The sequence below is a fragment of the Patella vulgata genome, chromosome 4 (assembly GCF_932274485.2).
Source record: "Patella vulgata chromosome 4, xgPatVulg1.2, whole genome shotgun sequence".
In the NCBI taxonomy this organism is placed as follows: Eukaryota; Metazoa; Mollusca; class Gastropoda; family Patellidae; genus Patella; species Patella vulgata.
Genome location: NC_065882.2, coordinates 45,446,807 through 45,468,988, shown reverse-complemented (window position 1 = coordinate 45,468,988; position 22,182 = coordinate 45,446,807). Strand labels below are relative to the sequence as shown.

The following is a 22,182-nucleotide window of genomic DNA, read 5'->3' as shown; positions in this document are numbered from 1 at the left end:
GGGGTCGGTGTGATGTGTTCTGATATTTTTGTACTTGTAAAAACTCTGGCGGCAGAATTTTGGATTCGTTGAATTTGGTAATTTGGAAGGCCAAATCAGTGATTGCGGTATTTGAGCCTATTGATACTTTTAAAGATTGGAACAAAATGGATGTTTTATAAACGTGCTCTGTTGGATATTAGATCTTTCCCGAAAGATATGAAATGAAATGGGTTTTAACGTCTTACTGTTCTGCTTCCACTGGGATAATGAGGACGGGTGCCCGGAAGACATTGCTAATGGTGGGTGTATACGACTACTTGACAAACTCCGTCAATGTTTCGTTATTTTTTTTTTTAGGTATGAAGCCGAATATGACGAGTACAGGTTCAAAGTAAGTGTGCATATCCTTCCCAGTTGAAATAGCTTTATTTAACGTTCGCTTCCACCAAAGTGTTGTTAAAGAAAGGTCCTCAGTAGTTCAGGACAAAGTAACGGCATCTAGTCATTCGGATGGTACGATAAATCGAAGTCCTGTGTACACGCTGGCGTGTACGTATAAGAAGAGCAAATTGCTCCGAAAGTTATGACTGGCTCTGATCATCGAATTTTGGATGCGCCCATGCACGTATAATATGTTAATATCAAGATTTGACATTTATTTGTCTTGTCCATGCACTCGGGAAAGTATGAATGAACAATGGGAAAACATAAAACGAATGTGAGTTGCCACTTCCGATTTATTCGCTCAGAATCGTTTTTGTTTTCTTTCTTCTTTTCAGCAAGAAAAATATCAATCTACCTATTAAAACCGTATCCGAATGGCTAAAGTTATCTGAAAAAGAAAGACCTGATCTTGTATTTGTTTATCTGGAATCACAAACAATTACACGGGTATGTATTAACAAGTTATGTATAAAAATATTTCCCTCATGTTTCCTTATTCTAACAAAAGATATATAGCATACACGGATCAACGTTATACAGTTATCACCGTTAAAGTGACAATTTATATTTTGTGTATCAAAATTAACTGCTTCTATCCTCTGCAATGAACTATTGCTAGTTCTAAATGCACAACGAATCCATGCATTTTAAGAATTTTTTTTATTGCACACATGTGTTACAGATAAAATTTATTCCTGAATTTTTATCAATACACGATTCGTCATAAGGATGAACTGTATCAAAATCAACGCATTATTTGATAATTTTTAGATTTATTGCATTTACTTATAACTATCACTATTTTCAAAACATGATTGTTTTAAATATATCCACTTAAGGATGGACACTGTGAACAATTAATGAGTTTCTGAAAAGAAGTTATTGCCCTTATCATGAATACTTTGGAACCGCTTTACAATAAGCTGTTATTTAAACTGGGTTCATTTGTGGCTACATAATTAATTTAATCATTGATTGATCCCCAGAAAACTTTTATCAGGCGACTGTCCCGATTTAATTTTGCGGACCTTTTGGCGTATACATGAAATGTCTTGCCAAGGAAGTGATTTCAGTTTTTTTCTGATGACATAATATTAAAAATCAGACATCGTTTCTGTTTGTACAGGAGTGTGTATTGTGAACACATCAAGATGAACTGGAATTTCAAGGGCGTTAGTAATAGCTTTTGTTGTTGGGTTAAAGTTGCTGGGTTCCGTTCTTGGGCGTGGTAGTCCATTTAGTCAACTCCTAGAACATGAAGAGTCCCCGGTATGTCTAGGCAAAGTGATATGAAACGTATTAGTTATGTTTACAGTGTTCTTTTTGCAGGATTCACATAAAATGATCAATTTCAGTTCCTTGCGAAATTTACTCCCTACAAAGCAATAGATAAATATATTGAGGCAACTATTTAGAACAACGAGCACATTAGCTACTGCCGAACCAATGACGTATGGTTTAGATAAGTCTGGGTTGGTTATCTCCCTTGTCTCATAAAGGCACTGTGAACTAGTCGTGGTGAATAATTTGTAAAGAGCTATGGAGCACATAGGAAAATTACAAACCATATAGACCAACACCACCAATATTACCAATACAGATAAATTTCGGTTTGGGTTGACAACATTTGGTATCCCAACTCTGATGCGGGATGATTTCCGCACCTGTCTCGTTAGCAGAATATTTACAATTGTCAAAACTATCCATGGGTGAACGTACCACACAAACGGTATGACGTAATGGTTGAATGCACACGGGTAGTTGTGATCTTTGCCAAATTTCGTCAAAACTGCGACAGCTACGGTCTGGTCTTGAAATTTAATGATCGTTATCCCATAACTAAGAAACATTGGAATGGTGAGGATAATGACAGTCACTATGCATGCTGCAATAAAAACACAGACAAGACCAGCACTGCACATCTTTTTGACGGCCAATGGATAACAGACAGCTAGATATCTCTCAAGAGACAATAGCAATGTAGACAAGCTGGAAGAACCAAGAGCTATCCAGAAAAGTGGCTCCACGTAAGCCTCTATATAGGCGTCTGTATGGAAAACAGAAGAAATATCCTCAGCATTCGACATAAACAATTTGTATGTCTTATAACGGAAAAACGATGTCACACACACGAGGGTGTCTGCCATGGCCATAACCCGTAGGGTAATCCCGGTTGTTGAAGAACGTAGCGCTTTTCGTGTCAAAACGAAAATGACTAGTAAATTACCAAATATTCCAATGATACATATAATGAAAAGTATATATCCATACATAATGTTATTCACATGTATCTGAAACGTAGCGAGTTCCATGGTATGATTGTTTGTGTTGCTATCCGTTATATTCAGAGTTTTAATAATGTGGATTTCTTGTTTGGATTGATTCACTAATTTCTCATGAATATCTTGTTCAATTTCTTCAGTTGCATAAGAAGGTACGAGTCCTATTTCCATATTACAAACACCATTGATTCAAACTGCAAACTTTTTGGGCCCAATGCAACTATAAAAATTAATATCTTTAATTCGCGTGTCTAATGAAATTATGATGCCAGTGATAAACTACTTTCGTTTTATACAATTTCCAGTTGACACAATCCTCGTTATGTATTTAATAACCGAGTTCTGATCAAGTAGTTGAGCTATAAATCTATCACACGAAATATAGATTGATTCTAGAATAGCTGTTATTAAATAAAGCCATCAGTATCCTGGAATTATAAATGCTAAGATAGATAAGATAGTTATCTTCTTGGTAACACCATCTGCTTGCTAATTGAGTTAAGCGAAGCAATGATAAATACATGAAATGCGTTTAAAGGCTCAATACCATGTATTGTCCCAATCTTTATTCTGGTCATCAAATTGTACTATCTTACAATATTCCAATTAATTGGTGATACAAAATTCATCTTAACACACCTAATTTTAAAAATTGAAAAAATTCAACTAAATGTGACTTGGATTTAAAAATATTTTCGAACCCTCTGGACAAGTAAAATAGGATGTAATGGATAATTTACACAACAGGTAGGACACTTAAACATCTAGTACTTAGAATAAGGCTATTATTTATTTTCTGGAGCTGTCAGGCCAGCAAGAGTGTTATTGTCCCTTTAAGAGACACGTAACTATTGATATAAATTTGAAAAAATTCGATGTGGGCAACTCGACTCTTTGAATCTTGAATAACATATTAATTATTAGAAATTATAACAGTATATTTTGTTCAATTTATCTCATGAGAATCGGCGGAAGGTGGGGGGATTGTTAGCACGTGCGCGTTCTATCATAAGGTCTGTCTTACAGTGTCTTTGAGTCAACTAACGTGGTTTCGATTCCCCGGTTGTCCGTGAAAAGGAGTAGGGTCGCCTGTCCCACCTTGTGGGTTTTCTCCGTGTCCTCCGGTTTCCTCCCACTGCTAAAGACCCCTACGCGCAAGCGAATTAAAAACATTAAATTGAACCGTGTGTTAGTCCCAAGTGGCCTGGTTTGTGTCGAGTGGACGTTACCCCCCCCCCCCCCTCTGTCTCTGTCTCTCTCTCTCTCGTGAGAATCATTATAATTGTCAATTAATATCTAATTATATATGTAATGTCCGATTGGCGTGGAGTTGGTGTTGATTTTATTGGGTTATGATATTACTTTGATATATTTATAGAATTTAGTAGAAGTTGATGATATGATAGGTCAGTTTATACAGATGTTGAAGGATGAAGGTGTATTTAACACTGCCAATATTATTTTTGTTAGTGATCATGGTAAGGTTTACAAGAAATATCATTTTTATACCCTAATAAATTATGTTGTGCTCATTTCTTTAGCAGGCATCAATATTTTCTTTTTAAACATGTTATGGAGTTGTTAAAGTCACTGAAAGTTTGTGCACCAGGAAATATACCAGACGACAAAGCTGTGGAAGGGTTGAATTTTCCTTAATATACAATACAAAATGTAACTCCCTATTTAAAGTCCTATCATGTGTTGATTAGCACAGCGAGGGTTCTTAGTCCCCACCCCCTCCAAAACACACACACACACACACCCACACCCACACACATTTTGTCCTAAACATTGTTAAACTGCATAATCAGGAAGCCGAATAAAGTAATGAAATAAAATATATTGAAATAATTGTACTGTCACAACCACGACCACAACACAAATACACTCCCGTCCACACTAACCCGGTGTCTTTTATTGTGTACTCTCTTTTTTGCAGGTTTGACACAAAAATCCTGTGAAAATATGGTTGTTCTAAATGGGTTTCTGTCATCTGATGAATTAAGAAAGGTTTATGTTTACGATGGTACATTTGGTAGAATAAGTAATAAATATAGATATTCTTCCTATACAAAAAACAGCCCATTAAACCCCACACAGAGTAAGTATAAATATACTCCCCTTCTTCTTTATGTGATTTGGATTCACTGCAGTGCGATATTCGTGTTTGGTGACTAAATACTTATTATTCATTTTACAACGTAGACCTACTTTTGGGACCCTCTTGCAATTGCTACTACCCATTATTTTCGTCTAAAAGTAATGCTAGTTTTTTCCAGAAACAATTGATTAATTGTAATAAACATTGGACTAAAATATTTGTTAGATAAAGGCACTTTGGGTTGTATTTGGTGTTCAATTCTATATATTACCTTTAGTGTGGTTTAACAGTTTCAAACTTTATCTTATATCAGTTTCACTTGAGGAGGTAATGAGTCGAGTTGAGTGTAGAAGCAAACACGTGAGAATTAGCAGAAAGACAAATTTACCTAAACGTCTTCACTATAGTAATAATCCGAGAATAGATGATATTATTGTAGATGTTGATGAGGGCTGGTGGTTCTCAAGGTAGGTCCTTCAATAGAAAAACTAATGTAAATTAGACCGGCCTTTTTACGTTCACGCTGCTATCTAGAATTGATAAAAGCAAAGAGAAATGCGAAAAAACCCAACCCATATAACTATTAAGCTTCTATTCGAACTCCCACATTTAGCAAATACAAGAATGTATCTAATAGATATCACTCTTATTTCAGAACTGGTTCTCAGAGGTCATGTTCTGGTAACGATTCTGGTTATGATAATATGCTTGATAGTATGTCTGTAAGTTTCAGAGTAAACATATTTTACAACTTATTGGCGAAACCCACACCGATCCCACAAAAAAACCCCACTGATATATAATTATTTGAAATGTTCAGTATACCATATTGAAAATTCCCTTTTACAATCAGGTGTTAAAATAATTTGTGTTTTCTTTTACAGGCATTTTTCGTTGCCCATGGGCCAACTTTTAAAGAAGGGGTTGAAGTTGAGGGGTTTGACAATATTGAACTTGTTAATCTGATCTCAGGTTAGTCTAAACACAGTTTATACAATACTTAATGTATTTCTTTTGTTTTAAAATCATGAATTTATTAAACATTTAAAACATATTTTTGGATAGTTGAGCTTATGTTATTGTTTATACAATTATTAAAGAAGTCAGATTTTCAGAGGTCTAGAAGAAAGAAATCGTCCCTGAAAAGTTCGTTTTGTTTAAAGTAAACGTTTTTTTTATCAGTTGCTACATGAGCAATTAATATTTTTGAGGATCGTCTTGTAGATATTATGAATATTACTGCTGCACCAAATAATGGAACACGCGGAAGATTGTTTGATCTGATGAAAACTCCTCCAATACAAGAATCAGATACACATACAACCACCAATCGGATTTGTATTATTGAACCTATCTGCAGTACTGATCACGTGAGAATTGAAAAAAAATATATAGATAGATTTCTTATTTTATTTTACAAAAACACATTGTCCCCTTTTCAATCAATCGGTGAAAAGACGTGGTGCATCGAAGCTACCAAAGGTCATGGGTAATCATGACATTGCAATTTAATATAAACAGATACACTAAAATGTGTCAGCAATGTGAACTTCCCAAATAATTATTGTCAAGTGATATCAGGTGTTTTAGAAAGTAACACGTTTATAGCTATATAACTACTTGGATGCAATGGCAACTACCCGAGTCACTGGTCAAGTTCTTTAAATATAAATACAACAAAAATTGGTGAGCTACGGGATCAATATTGAGAAGCTACGCACTGAACATTCGCACTAAAGGAAATGAATGATGTGAGGTTTTTTTACCCGCACTTTAAAATATTTCAGTGAAATTTCTAAAGGGTTAATCAATGATTTTTCTTTTTCTTAAATGCAGATTAATGACAGGCGACCTGCTTTACCGGCGTTTGATTCTGTCGCATGTGCTGTATGGTACAGCGATAGTCAAGTCCATGCATACAGTCAAACATCTAAGCGATTTTTATGGACATCATATGTACCAACTTTGGTAAATATTTTATTACGTCAAGACTATTTTACGACACTGTAATCTTATACATGTCGTAACTGAAGTATATCCTTCGGTTTTGGTTCGAATTACAAAATAATCGATCTAACCTGAACAATCGATCTTACTGACAAACTGGTTATGACGTTCAAAATTTACTGCTGACTAATAATAATTTTCGTAAAAGAAAAAAAAACCCCAAAAAACAGGTCTACTTTTATGAAATTTACCTTTTCAGAATGTTACATCAATTTACCAAGACCCAGGTACGCTTGTATTTTATTTGAAAGTGTTATAAATATATTTAATTTTATTTCTTATGGAGATCGAACTAGAAGTGTGTTCCTCTTTAACAATGTACAGTAGTATACAAATATGTGATATTGTTGTGTAAATGTTAATTATCACTCAGATACGTATACAAATCAAAATATTTCATTGAGCATCCAAATAAAAACATTATGTTTAGATATTCTAATTTGTGGTCAGAGATTTTGTTATTTCATCACTTTTAGTAAAATATTTTTTTCTTTTATAATTACATTAGATAATACATCATGTAATACTAATAGTCGAGGATATCTATCGCCACCAACTATAAGCAATAATGGTAAGATATATATTAGGTATTTTTGTAATAAAAAAGAACAAATAAGACAAAATTTATATGTTGCGAATCTACTCCACAGCACTATCTACTTTTGATATGCTCAAGGGGAAGGCTGGAATCAGAGAATCGATTAAAGGGTATCCTAGCAGACAATCATATGGACTGAAAAAAAGCCACGCTAGCTGCTAAAAAAACTATAAAAGGGATTGTTATTAATATTTCAGAAGTGTTTGATTATCTCAGTCAGATTATTGGTGAATATCAAGTAAAATATGGACAGATCACAGTGACAGCAGGACCTTTATATGATTATAATTCTAATGGTCTGTTGGATGATAACGAAAATTACGATATGTAAGAAACTGAATGTTCTTAGAGTTATATAAATATTCTTAACTACATGTAATTGTATCGTTGCATGTAAATATTATATATCATCTATACATAATAATAATCAATATCATACGCTACCTAACAGCTGGAAAATCATAATAAATTATAGCATAATAATTATTTTTTACAAACGTTTAGGTATGAAAATACAGACAATCTGGTTCCTACTCATCATTTTGTTATATTAAGTAAATGTAAAAACAACCAGATTAATAACTGCACAGAAGATCCAGATGTTCTTTCCTTTATATTACCTCATGAAAATAATGACAGCAACTGTTTGGTAGGTTTTAAAATTGTATATTTATAACAGGGTGTTTTCTCACATTTTTCTTATTCGAAAATAAAAACCCTGAAATTATTTTGTTTATTAAAGATATACAGTTTAGAGAAATTAACAATAATACAACTGTTTTAAATACGAAATAAATAAAACTGTAATTCACATATTCAAGATTTATTCCATGGAATTCTTGAACTCAATAATATATATTTATTTAATTAAATTTTAGCTGGAATTGGAATTTCTGAAAAGGAATGTAGCACGAATAAAAGATATTGAACTTTTAACAAACTTCAAATTCTATTCGAATTTAGAATTAAACAAACGAGCGTGGTTACAGACATATCTACCGGTAGTTTTATGGCCATCACTTTCAACAGAAATAAAGAGAAAACCTGGAACATGGATGGATGAACCATGTCCTTCTCATAATACGTGTCAATCAGAGTAAGTCTTGTTTTCCTTTTGTTATCCCTATCATATAGATTAATAAACCGGTGTTCCTGTCTGTGATATAGGAGTGTATGCAATGGCGGCAAATTGCTCAGCAACGCCAGCACTTATCCACCCATTGTCTTGGACATGTACAAGATTTGAAGATTGTAAAAGGGATGATGTTTGTGTGAAGACTTTCCCAAGATGTGTTTTCGACGTTCGGATTAAATTTCACATTTCATTTGCATTACTAAACATGTTCGTTACAGACGTGGTTGATAACAAGAATGATGTGTAACAAAATTTAACGTAGTTATAACTTATATCCCAACGTCAAGGAGTATGTCAATTATCATCATTTTGGAAATACAGTTGAAGATACCGACACAATTTATATTTCATTTATTTGTACGACAAAAGAATTATTCAGTCTAGTATTATAGCATATTGTCATTTATTTTTAAGTTGCTATTCAAAGACTAAAGTATTGAAAGATGTTTTAAAATTATGTTTTAGTTATAAACCCCTGATAGTAATTTCGGTGGATGGCTTTAGAGGCGATTATTTGTTGCGGAATATGACACCGGTATTTGAAAGATTAGCTGACTGTGGTGTTAAAGTACCATACATGAGATCAGCTTATCCCACTAAAACATTCCCCAATCATTATACTATAGTCACTGTAAGTATTCTGGCATTTTATTGTTGTCTTATATAATGCATTTTGATACTGTTGAAATAGAGTGTGGTTTCAGAGCTTTAGAAATATATCGCTCATATATTGGCACTATGAAAATGTAGCGTTGCAAACTTTACTTACTATTCAGAATGGGGGTGTTTTAATTAATTTATGGTTTTATTTCTTATTGTTATTTATTAGGGTGTTTGCTATTTGTTGAGAACTAGTATGATATTTTTTTAGTGCATGCATAATATTGTATATAAAATTTTGGGTTTTGTATCATTAACCCCACAATACAGAACTCTAGGCATGATTATGATATTTTAGGGTTTATATCCAGAATCTCATGGTATAGTAGATAATTCTATGTATGATTATAATATAAAAGAAAAGTTTAGTATTGGTAGTTCTAGTGGTAAAGATAGTAGATGGTGGGGCGGAGAACCTGTGAGTATACAGACTCAATACCACTTTTATTTCTGTCTAAATAGATTAAATGTATATTTATTGTTATTATAAAATATTTCTAGTACTTCCATGCGCATACATATAAATGTAAGAAAATATCTGAATGATAACATTATTTAAAACAAAATAAATCATTTTAAACAATAAATAATAATAATAGATTTACACACTAAAAAATTGTCGTATGGTTACTGTGTTGGTTATCACTGCACGGGCGTTATCTTCTATCATGTGACTTCATTTGGTTGGGGTCTTGCAAGAACCATTGTTTGCTTACTCTATCTAGAACATCTGATAACACCATTTTTAATATATATATTTGGGAACTTCACACAATTTTTGAAATACTTTTGTCAGTGAGGTAAAGATCCCTTGTCCCAAAACTAAGGTGATATAATTTTATGCATTATATTCATTTGATTCTTAAGTTTAATTCTTAAGGGTCTATTACGTATTGTAGCTTAAATCTGTCAATGGACGCAATATAATATACATTGTTTATAGATTTGGTTGACAGCTAAAAGGCAAGGTAAAAAATCGGCAACTTTCTTCTGGGTCGGGTCAGATGTTAAAATTCAAGGTAAATCCTTTAATATTTCTATATATTAACGTTATGCAAATTGGTCAGATAGCCTGAACAGAATAGCATTTATAAAAAAAGGAATGGGCCAATTGTAATTTAAATCCTATCAAAGATCGACTTCTGTAAGTGTAGTGGTTGTCGGCAAAATCACTCTCAGGACGGGCTTGGGAAAATAACGTTTTATATTACATTTTAACACAAACATCGAATTAGTTTAAACTAATTCACTGTCACATTTTGATATTTTTATTTTTAGGAGAATATCCAAACATATACAGAAACTTCAGTTCGTAAGTACACTGTGAAAAAACGTACAAAAATTCCGGAAACAAAAATTACTAGGAAAATTTCATCCGTATTTGTTTTTCCTGTAATTTACAGAAATTCCTTCAATTAACATAAATTCCATTTTCAAATACAGAAAAAAAAATCCTGGTAATTTTTGTTTCCTGAGCATGAAAGTGATAAAAATTTCATTGAATTAACCATTGACTTTTTAAGCTTTATTTAACATCCGCTTCCACCGAAGTGATATCGCAGACAATCTTTATACGCAACCTCTTTCCCCCAATATCAGAACACGGAATATCGTAATCGAGAGACGAGCGCGAGGTATCACAAACCGCTACTCGTGAGTGACCTGTTAGAAGCTTTCAGATGTAAACTTGTAGTACTGTCAATTTGCAGGTATGTAAACTCTGCCATAGATATAAACCGGCTTACACTGGCTGAACGGGTTTACTATCCGGGTTTATGCGTGCTTGATTTCCAGATAATCCAACCTATAGACACGTAGTGTTAAAACATAATTTTATACATTTATGAAAATACTTACAATATGATTAACGGATGATGAATAACAATACACTTTATAGATCTTATAGATAATGGAAATTAGATATACATGACATGTATTATACCAAAATTTACTAAATATGATTATTCATATTATGGTTAATATATTTAAATGAATACTATAACATGATAATTATTATATATGATTATATATGTATACGATTACTTATCGTTGCATTTGCAAACAGAAATAATCCGTAAATTCCTGGTCTTTCCACCGTTTATCCCGTAATATAACAGAATTCAGTCCATTATAGAATAGAATAAAACATTTTATCCCTAAATTTCACGGAAATTTCCGGTCATTCCATCATTTATTCAGTAAAATAACAGAATTAAGTCCATTATAGAAGGGAATAAAACATTTTATCCCTAAATTTCACGGAAATTTCCTGTTTTATACTGAATACCGGTATTACAAAGAAATACATAAAACACGAAATTTGAAGAAATAATTCACACTTTTAACACAATTTCTCCGAAAAAAGCCATCGATTAACAGGAAAAAAGTGTTAAACTACGGAATTCGGCCACATAAAAAATGGATATTTTTTACAGTGTAGCTTGTTTTGATTTGTCTTGGTATACGACAATCTTGGAATTTTGTTTAGTTTTAGTTTTAGAATTGTATATCTAAACCTGCTTTTGGTGTCACCAGAGATGATCAAGTTATTTGTCTGTCTTTCTTCGCACTACTTTTTAGGCCTGCTATATAATTGGTAAGGTCATCGTCACGAACTAACAATTTCTCATTCTCTGCATTATTATTGTTGTCAATAAGGCTGTAGGAAATTATAGATATTGTTCTGTATGTTTATAGGGGTACATCGTTTATAGATATTGTTCTGTATGTTTATAGGGGTACATCGTTTATAGATAGAGTAGAAACTGCTGTAAGATGGTTAAAAGATCCCACTAACAGACCAGACATATTGACATTATATTTTAATGAGCCGGATCATGCTGGTCATCAATATGGACCAGATTCAGAAAAGGTTAGTTATAATATAGGCTGTAGCCCAAAGTACCGGATGATTTTTATAATTATTATGCCGGTGAATTAACCAAGTTGGCAAAAGATTAGTAATTCAAATTGAGAGCTTGTCCTAGATCCCTCTCTTTTCGCTCCCAAGCTTTCTAGGACCGAAATACTTCGTGATTAACTTTTTCATTTGCTTGAATTGTGAAAATGGATTAAATCTTTGTTTGGGTTTTAGTAACAAAGCCCTAACCAGATCTCGTGGTACCGGTATTCCTACATAAATTTGATAAATTTAAAGTTACTGAAGGTTATTTTAAAGGTCTTTTTGAAAATGCATTTTAGTAAATACATGTCTTGTATTAGAATATAATGTAGGAATGTTGATTTCTTTATATAATTTCAGATAGATGAAGTATTGAGAAAGATGGATAATGTTATTGAAGTGTTGATGGATGAACTTTATCAGAATGATTTACATCATTGTGTTAATATCATGCTGTTGGCTGATCACGGTATATAGTTGTGTATTCTATTTGAGAATTGGTTGTAGATGGGTAAAATAACGTATCATAATAAGCTAACGCTGTCCGGTGGTGGGTATACTTATACACCTTACACCATTTCTCTCTTTTCTTGTTAAAAGTCTGCCTGAAAATCAATTTGTGTTTCTACTGTTGTATTTAATATTTTTGTCAATAAATAATGACGTTTCCATTGGACACTGAATAAATAACTATCCTGAATTTTTCAGACTTTCCCCGTCTTTTATTTACGTCCATATTACAAACACAAGTTACTTCTATGTTTATCTGAATATTAATAGTATGCATTTCTGGATGGTTTTAACTGTTCACAGATCTAAGAAAACGGGCAATATTTACATCGAACATGTTGCGTTTCTACAGAATAATATATGTTTATCATGTATCTGATTCCCAGGTTGTATATTATACAGGTATGGCACCTATAAGCTGTGATAAAGTAAACGACTTAAGCACAGTTTTTAACTCTACAGAATTAAAAGAGTTTTATGTTTATCAAGGAGGATTTGGTCGCATAGCAGCAAATTATATTAGAGGACCGAAGAGTACTATACAGGAACTTAGTAATCCAACTTGTAAGTTCGTTAATGAAAAGCAACGAAAGATTTTAATTTTTAATTTTACAAATAAATTGTAACTTTGCATTTTCGAATTTGGTAATATATAGAGAATCTCCTTTTGATATCAAAAAAGACGAGTAGGATATTTTATTTATCACCCAATCCCTTCTTACATGCACAAATAGATAAATATAATTCTTTGCTGTAGATTTCACTTTTACTGAACATTACGTCGTAGTGATACATTATTTTTTGACAGCAATTCAACCATTGCAAAGTCCTTTATATTGACCCAGTGTTTCCATCAAGGTCAATTATATAACAAAAGTTCATTTTGAAAAAAAAAAAAAAGATACTTTTAATAAGAAATGAACTGTTCTTTGAAAATAAAAAAAAGTAGTTCCTTTTCAACTGACCAATCAAATTCATGTAAAGCGATATCGATATCGCAGTAGATTATGAAATATTATATCACACAAGCGATATCTACTGTAGAATGTATTATTGGGTGATAAATACTATTACATGGTTACGTGTTTAAACCACAATAATAACTATATCTATGGGAGAAGGTAGGTTTGGGGTCACATAAACTGCAAAATATTTGCTGAAAGCGCGATAATTTTTTTTACTGTTTTTACTGTTGTGAAATTTATTTGATTTTTAAAGACTGTATACAGGCCACTAAAAAGACCCGGTGGTTTTGTAAATGATGCACAGGCTCAGTAACCAGGAGGTCCGAGGTTCGATCCCTGTGTTTTACGGAAAAGTTCCCCTATAGATTTTCCAACGGTTGTGCAGGACGGAGGACCTGGCAAGGAACAGTGTCTAGCCACTCGTTCGCAAGGGGACATAAAATTGGTCCCATGTACACTGCAAAATTTCCGTCATGGCACACTGCATGTCGTATGCCTATCTTCACAGGCGCCCGATTCGGGCAGAAAATTAGGACGTTAAACCCCATTTCATTCATTCATTCATTCATTCATTCATTCTAAAAAGACCTGTAACAATGCCTTTTTTTCGCTTCTAGTTACTGTTGATGAACTGAAATCTCGAATGAAGTGTCATTTTAATATGTCTGTTTACGAGAGGAGTGAGCTACCTAAAAGGTTTCATTACGCCAGAAATGATAGAATAGATTCTCTTATATTAGATAATCATCTGGAATACACATTAACTAGGTCTGTATTTTCATCTTAAGTATATTGTCTGAAATCAAAGGTAAGGTGAACCATATCAGAGATTCGTTGGTTGTATTCGTAGAGCATTTAGAGCTTAGGCATTATGAAGTTTTTGTTCGGCTTCATTGTGCAAAGACGCAATTATCAATACGGGCCAGACTTACAGAAATCCTAGAAGTTTTTAAGAAGTCATGTCTTGAGACGCTATCCAGTTGACCTTTTGGAAGCACCACTGTTCACCAAATTGGTACTATGTGGGTGTTTTTACTTCGTCATGGGACAACGTGATGAATTTTTGTTTTAAATCGGCCAGTCGTAAGAAATCCAGTAATTTCGCGAACACTGTTTTTGATAGTTAAAAAGTGATGAATCTTTCCCAAACCTATTAATTGCTATTTTGATGAGTTTTTGATACTTTTTTTTTTTTTTTTTTTTTTTTTTTTGAAATTTGATTTTGAACAATTTTTCATGGGCACGGGTTATACTGTGATATTTGTTACAGGAAATTTAACAGAGGATTTTGTTCTGGGGGAACACATGGTTATGATAATGCTTACAGAAGTATGGGGGTAAATAGCAACTTAATTTAATTCTGAATTACCACAAAGTTATGTATAGAAGTAATATCTATAAATACATTTGAATTTTAAATATTTTAGGTATTGTACTTAAAAACATGAAAAAGGTCTGTTCAAAGTTTTGTTGGTGCTATGATGGATTCAACCAATCCGACGGTTTTAGCTTCATTTTACACATTAGTTATAGGAGGTGTTGGTATAGCATAACTGTAACTCTCCTTTTGACCAGGGATTACAAATGGAAATTCGACTAGGACTCTAAAACGTTTTTTTAAAAAAATCCAAAAAACCCAGACATTACCAAATTTTGTATTAAACATCCCTTCCAACATTCACCAACATATCTTTCAAATACCTTACCGACATCAAGCGTTACCTTTTGGAAGCATTGGTCAAAATATCGAGCAAATATCCCTCTGAAATATAAACAAGTATCACAGTTTTAAAAAAGATTATATTATTTTGGATTGAAAGTCAATATAAATTCAATTTTTTTGGATAAGATTAGTAAGTGCAAAATGATATATGTGCTATTGAGTGGGCTAAATATAAGAATGGTGATATGTGGAAATAGGAACATACATTATAAAAGGTATTTTATATTACAGGCAGTGTTTATCGCACATGGACCATATTTTAAAGTGGGGCATGAGTCGGAAACGTTTGAAAATATAGAATTGTATAATCTTATGTGTGGTAGGTACTAACATTGCTTTTTTAACACCAGACGTGTTGCATTATATCCTCGATTATCTGTAGTATCCAATACACCATTGATGAAGATTTTTCGATTGACTGCCTATTTTACAGGTTTGAAACCTCTTCAACGTGTTAATTAAATGTGTTCGATTCGTGTCCGTTTTTTATAAACCAAGTTTTGTTTTAATTGGTTCATGTAGATATTATTGGTGTTAAGCCAGCACCAAATAATGGAACGGCTGGAAGTTTAAATGACCTCCTGACTACTCCTAAAAACCTCACCAAATCTCAACCAGCGTCAGTATATAAAGAAGCCAGAAGACTTGTGGGGTCCTCTCGTAGTGTAAATAGCATGTGTGGACAGTGTGATAAAAACACTTTCAATGTAAGAGATTTTCTTTGTATTTAAGGTATCACGATGATAGTCGCTGCTATAATTGAATTAAAAGGGAAATCTTGTTTAAACTTCAATAGTCTCATGTTCATAGGCGAAGGGAACACTTTATTTTACCCGAATGTATCCAAAAATTGAAATGAAATGAAATGGAGTCTAGTGTCTCACTGGATTGCACCAACCGGTATAATGAATACGGACATGTGCTATGCTGTGGTGTACGTGTTTCCAAATGAAAAGCCAAAGTCGAAGGCAAACCATCTGGAAACACGTTACATCTGTTACATCGGGAAACACGACATTCTAAAGTGAGTCTTCCAGACACCATATCAAATGGGGGAAATGCAGCGTTTCCAACTATTCTTCATCGAATTCTAACTATCAATTATTTTTTTTAAAAGTGCATGCCACGAATTTATCAGTGAATATTGCCCAAATATCTTACCTTTGCCTATAAAAATCACAGATTAATGCCTTAGAATAGCACGTGGTTCGACACTCGACACAAAACAAGACATTTGGGAGTATATCTTTATTTCAATTATTCGCTTGTGCGCAGGGTCATTGGAGGAAACCAAAAGGTTACGCAGGCGACCTTACTTTTTATTATTAATTTTGTTACCTTGTTTACGTGATCTGTGTCACGTGTGCATTGTTTATTTAAACAGATGACGGATATTTGGATTAAATTAGATGACAACTTGAATCAGAAAGATAGTTTAGATCAAATCCATTTACCATTTGGAGCAGCCATAGCAACGCAGTCCAATGTTAATGTAACTATTCTCTACCAAGATTCTCATATTACAGCTTACAATACTGATATACAGTCCATACACTGGATATCAGCGACTATTAATTCATCACAGGTAAAATAATTCAGGCTACTTATCTTAAAAGGATTCACTTTAATACCATAATTATGAGACATGCTTTGATGTACTGTTTGTTCAGTTTGGTATTCAAAAACTGCTAGAAGTTTAGTTTATGTTGTTTTATTTTATTTTATTTTTTTTTGGTGGGGGGGAGGCGATGTGCAGATATTAATTAATCGTCTGTGGTATCAGGATATATGTTTTCGGGGTCGCAGATTCTATTTCTGCCGTTTACAACTGTGTAAAATGATAGAATGATCGCATATTCACATATTTAGGGCCAAAATGGCCGCCATCTTGGAAATATGCAAAATAGGTGAACTTGCGATTATTTTACACAGTTGTAACTGGTAAAAATGGAATCTGTGCACCTGAAAACATAAATATTGAAACCAAAGACGCCATCTTAATCAATATCAGCACATTGTCCCATTTTCCCGCCAAAAATGGACGCCATCTTGGAAATATGCAAACTAAGTGAACATGTGAGCTCCTGAAATCCTATATTGACACCAAACACTACTACTTTTATAAAAATCAGCACATCGGCCGACTTTCCCGCCAAAAATGGTCGCCATCTTGGAAATATCTTCATGTAGTGATGGAAAAAAATCTGAAATATAGTCACGACCCCTTCCAATATTAATACATTGCTAAATCAAAGTTGATATGTCGATAACATTATAAATAAGGTGAAAATAAAAAAAAATAAGGTGGAATCTTATCGCAAAATGGCTGCCTCAAGTAATGGCCTTTCCATACTATGAAGACCTACTCAGAAAAAAAGTCAACATTGGTTTTTTGTCATTAAACATCAAAACCTTCAAAATAAAACTTGTTCCACGATTTCTACCAGAAAAACCGACGGATTCACATTGAAGATCGGACTAATACACGTCCTATAACTGCCTCAACTCGATCACACTAATGTTGTTTTGGGAGTATTTAAGTCCACAACTTGCCTTCGTTATCAATTATGTGCACTTATACCCACCCCTTTTGAAATCCTGCATAGGCCACTGACGTAAACTATATTCAAAAAGGTTTTTTTTTTAAAATGAAATCTCGACGTTTGTAAGAGACCAGATTTGCACAGTTTATTACCTATAATACGATTGGACAAATAGACAAGCTTGTTTATATTTATTATCAGTGGTCAACAGTTAATATATATATTGTTTATGTTTATTATCAGTGATCGTCAGTTAATACACCTTTGTTTATATTTACTTTCAGTTTTCGTCAGTTAATGTATCTATTGAAAATTGTATATATGCTGATGATCGGGTTGATTATCTATATGACATATGTTATAACATATCTTCTACTAAACAATCAAAACTCTTAGGTAAAATGGAAAATTTATAATGCTTATCAATATAATAGACATCCTAAATACATTTTAAAAAAAGGCCCACTTAAATGCTAAATGGGTTGGCTTGCAAAGGGTGCACTACTATGGTAGTGATCGTTAAAAATCTTTGATGAGAAATTAGAACGAGTGAATATGGAGATGTGCAAAATATTGCCACATTAAAATTTTGTCCACATAGATGGAAATGATATATTAGAATAAAAAAAATTATTGGCACGAAATAAATTTTTGATTGATTGGGGTTTTTTTTCTTTGTTACTGATAGATGTTGTGAATTCTGAAGAATTTGTTCCTGCCCTTTCAACTGATAGCCTGCCATTAATAGATAGCTTTAGATTGGGTAGGTATACAAGAATGATACAAGTCACTGTTCACCCAGTGATATCCGTACAAGTAAAAGGGAATTGTTATGTTGCTTCCCAAATAAATTAGAGGTGGTACGGGGTGTTGTAAGAGGGTAATCGTTCCATGTTTGGTATACAAAACCCACCACAAGTTATATACCGAATTGGAGCGGGGGTTAGAATTGTGCTTTTAGAAGTCGGCCCTACTCTGAAGCCTACTGCTTTAGGCTGATACAGTGGGCGGGGGGGGGGGGGGCGCACTTTCGGACTTGACATAGCGTATGAATGTGAATGATTGAATTTGTTGTTTGTCTGACCTTTCGGAGTTAACAAATTGTCTCTTTATGTCAGGTATTTGGAAGAATCTACAGCAGTTGGTATTGAATTGGACACAGATTTTTGGAGGTATCAATATTGTTAGTGGACCGATATATGATTTTAATTTAGATGGAATTGGTGATTCGCCAGGCGAACTTTACAGGTTTAGTATATATTTAAAAGATTTGCCGCGAAAAAGAATACTTTTCTCATAAAACGTAAATTCTTCCCGTTAAAACGGTCCACCCCTCTCATTTTTTAAAAAAAAATGACCTGAGGAGTGCGTCCCTAATTCGGCGTTGAGATTCAAAATGTCCTCTTTGAGGTACAAACCGAGAAGATAATGATATAATAATTCACCCATATCCAAAAAATATTTTAGCTCTCTTTATTTTCAATAAGGACAAAACTTCAAGATATGTTAAAAACCAGACTGGTATCACAAAAATACGCAATGGAATTTAAAACTCGTTTAGCGATTTGTATCTACTTTTACATAGTCTAAATAAATGCTTTGGAAATAACATTTTAATGTTTATTTTTCACAGTCGATTTAATGGAAGTGTACCGGTGGCATCTCATATATTTCTACTAGTAACAAGATGTAATATATCATCAAGTAACCTAGCAACGTGTCAACAATTACATACCATAGCATTTATGTTACCACAGACATCTACTTATAGTAATAACTGTCAGGTAGGCCACTCTACTTATTGTATAAGGATCTAGAGCACAGTTATTTCCCCTCAATCAATGTATTCCCAGCTATTTATTAGTTATTTCCCCTCAATCAATGTATTCCCAGCTATTTATTACCCCCCCCCCCCCGCTTTCTCCCACATTGCTAGTTCAGCTCTGACTGAACGTTGGTCTCATTACACTCGCCCTGTACCGTCCTATTGAATCCTTGTCGAAAAAGAATCGGCCAACAGTCAATTTTACTGGGCAACATTTACTGCTAAACGACCGTGGGTCTGTCTCTGTGAACGCCTGAACAATGTAAGGGAACATTTTAGTGAGAAAGAAAAATAATTGAAGTCATAAATGAGATCAGAATACTCATTACAGCAAAGTACAGCGAATTACTGGGTCTGTTTTCATTTAATACTCAATAACTCTCGTCATAAAATCATTGTATAAAGAGTGATTAATGTCGCCCAACCCCTTACCGTCTACAAACTGTAGTTCAGAAAATAATTCTATAGCGCTAAATTCTGCCTCTACAGAACGGAAATTTACTGTTACGTGCATAACCCGAACATGGCTCCCATACTTCAAGGTGCACTAAAATGTTTCGTGTTTCTAGTTGTCTGAGTAGCATTCTGATCTGGTGGTGTATATGGTAACCGTCCAAAAGAATTTCAAAAACAATCTCGACTGAGAACCCTGGGACCCCCTCAAACCAGGTGAGAGATAGAACCCCAAAGCCCCCAAACCCCCCACCTTTGCCCCGCCATCCGGACGTTCCGGCGCCCCTGTCAACGTAGAGTAGATATGGGAGAACGGAAAAATAATTTGCAGTCACCATTCCCATCCTGCTCTGTGGGAGCTGGAAAATTAAAAGACAATGCTTTTCTTAAGAAATTATACTTTCTGTTTCAATAGTGAGTATAGCCTATGTCTACTTGTTACGTTTAGAGCTTTATGTTTGCTACATAAACGTTAACTGCACTGTTGTATTTATATATAGAAATGGAGAGATTATCTAATAGAACACGAAGGAAGGACAAGAGATATAGAATGGTTAACACATCTACAGTTCTTCCCAGATATACAAGATAGTTATAAACTCAGAATGTATTTACCGCATGGTTTATGGACTAACTAATCCGCTTTTTATCAATAATTTCGTTTTAACTTGTTCAATAAATAATCAAGAAACTAAATTATTCCCTCAGTACAGAAGCTTTTGAGTCATACTTAGGTTTCTAATGAGCAATTTAACAGCTTATCAAATATTATTATATAATTATTTTAATCCTAAGTTTGTATATATGTTCTAAATTCTACTGTAATTTTGGTCTTGTAATTTATCTCGTTATTGTGACCTTTAACCAGTTTTGGACACTCGTTATTACAAGTAGAAGCTTAACTATTTTGAGTTATCGTCGTCAGTGTTGGAATAAGCTACAGACCCCAGAAAACAGAAATGGTATTACTACAGAAGCAGTTTCGGCAGAAACCAAATGAACACTTTTATAATCATCACCCCTCCCCCAGCAAAACCACCATACACAATCCCTGAATCATGTGATGACTTTAAATACCCATATTTATTTCTAGTTGATTTCATTGATTAAGCTATAGTTACTAAGGCAATATCAGCAGGTTTAATGGATGTAGGTGATGCTATGATTAAGCTATAGTTACTAAGGCAATATCAGCACGTTTAATGAATGTACGTGATGCTATATGCTGTATAATGTTAATTCAATTAGCGTAATTTTTGTTCTTTTTAAAAAATATACTGTTTTTATATTATCTTATGTATTCATTTTTACATGTATTGTATATTTTTATACATTTTGAAATTAATGATAAAATTGGTTATGGTTATGTTTATGTATACCAGTATTTTTGTAGACATATAACAATGGGTAGACATCTGCATGTATAAGTGTTTTAAGATCCATTTTTATACACCCAGTTTTGAAGGAGAAGAAATAAAGTTAACTAGATCTACAAACCATAATTTTCAACATTTTCAAAAAAAGATAATTCTTGATAACCTAATCTCAAGGCGATTGTATATCAAATCATAGCAAAATACACACACACAGGTTACATGGTCCCAGCGCCTAAAAAATAGGGTTTACACTCGTTCGTTAGTTGGGGTTGACGTTGGTTCCACCAATGCATCCAAAGAAACTTGTCGTGACCAAGAGACAGCTTCAAAACAAAACAACACTTTCCGACATCCCTCTACGTTGGTATTTCCGACCGGTGTATAAGCCCCTGGCCCCTGACCGCGGACCGAGCCTATTGGACAGACGATGTAATCTTCAACTACTCGTCCGTCACATTGGATTAACCATCATATATTTGATCCCAACGTCACAGGCAAAGTCGAGTTTGGTGTTTGGGTTAATCCATCCCTAAAACCGCATGGAACTGGAGTCAGTTGAAGACAACTAACCAGAAGCCTCACTTTATCACAATAAGTATATAACTATGGTTGATAAATATGCTTCTATGGGACACCAATGTGGATGGACTGAGAAGGATCTTGTGATGTAGGCTCG

General features: G+C 33.7%; 1 protein-coding gene across 1 annotated transcript; it reads left to right on the top strand.

Annotated features, from left to right (window-relative positions):
* The first annotated feature begins 354 nt into the window (after positions 1–354).
* Positions 355–21,496, top strand: LOC126818213 (ectonucleotide pyrophosphatase/phosphodiesterase family member 2). Its single transcript, XM_050545483.2, has 31 exons — positions 355–373; positions 762–873; positions 4,087–4,186; positions 4,648–4,809; positions 5,123–5,276; positions 5,465–5,531; positions 5,694–5,781; positions 6,034–6,179; positions 6,646–6,777; positions 7,016–7,043; positions 7,325–7,387; positions 7,612–7,741; positions 7,919–8,063; positions 8,378–8,510; positions 9,015–9,180; positions 9,508–9,627; positions 10,153–10,228; positions 10,488–10,521; positions 11,946–12,081; positions 12,472–12,580; positions 13,024–13,185; positions 14,204–14,354; positions 14,857–14,923; positions 15,541–15,628; positions 15,832–16,016; positions 16,694–16,894; positions 18,137–18,248; positions 18,541–18,615; positions 18,971–19,100; positions 19,486–19,636; positions 20,631–21,496. The coding sequence occupies exons 3-14, from the start codon at positions 4,108–4,110 to the stop codon at positions 8,381–8,383; spliced, it is 1,200 nt and encodes a 399-aa protein (XP_050401440.2). The 5' UTR covers positions 355–373; positions 762–873; positions 4,087–4,107; the 3' UTR covers positions 8,384–8,510; positions 9,015–9,180; positions 9,508–9,627; positions 10,153–10,228; positions 10,488–10,521; positions 11,946–12,081; positions 12,472–12,580; positions 13,024–13,185; positions 14,204–14,354; positions 14,857–14,923; positions 15,541–15,628; positions 15,832–16,016; positions 16,694–16,894; positions 18,137–18,248; positions 18,541–18,615; positions 18,971–19,100; positions 19,486–19,636; positions 20,631–21,496.
* Positions 21,497–22,182: the final 686 nt, after the last annotated feature.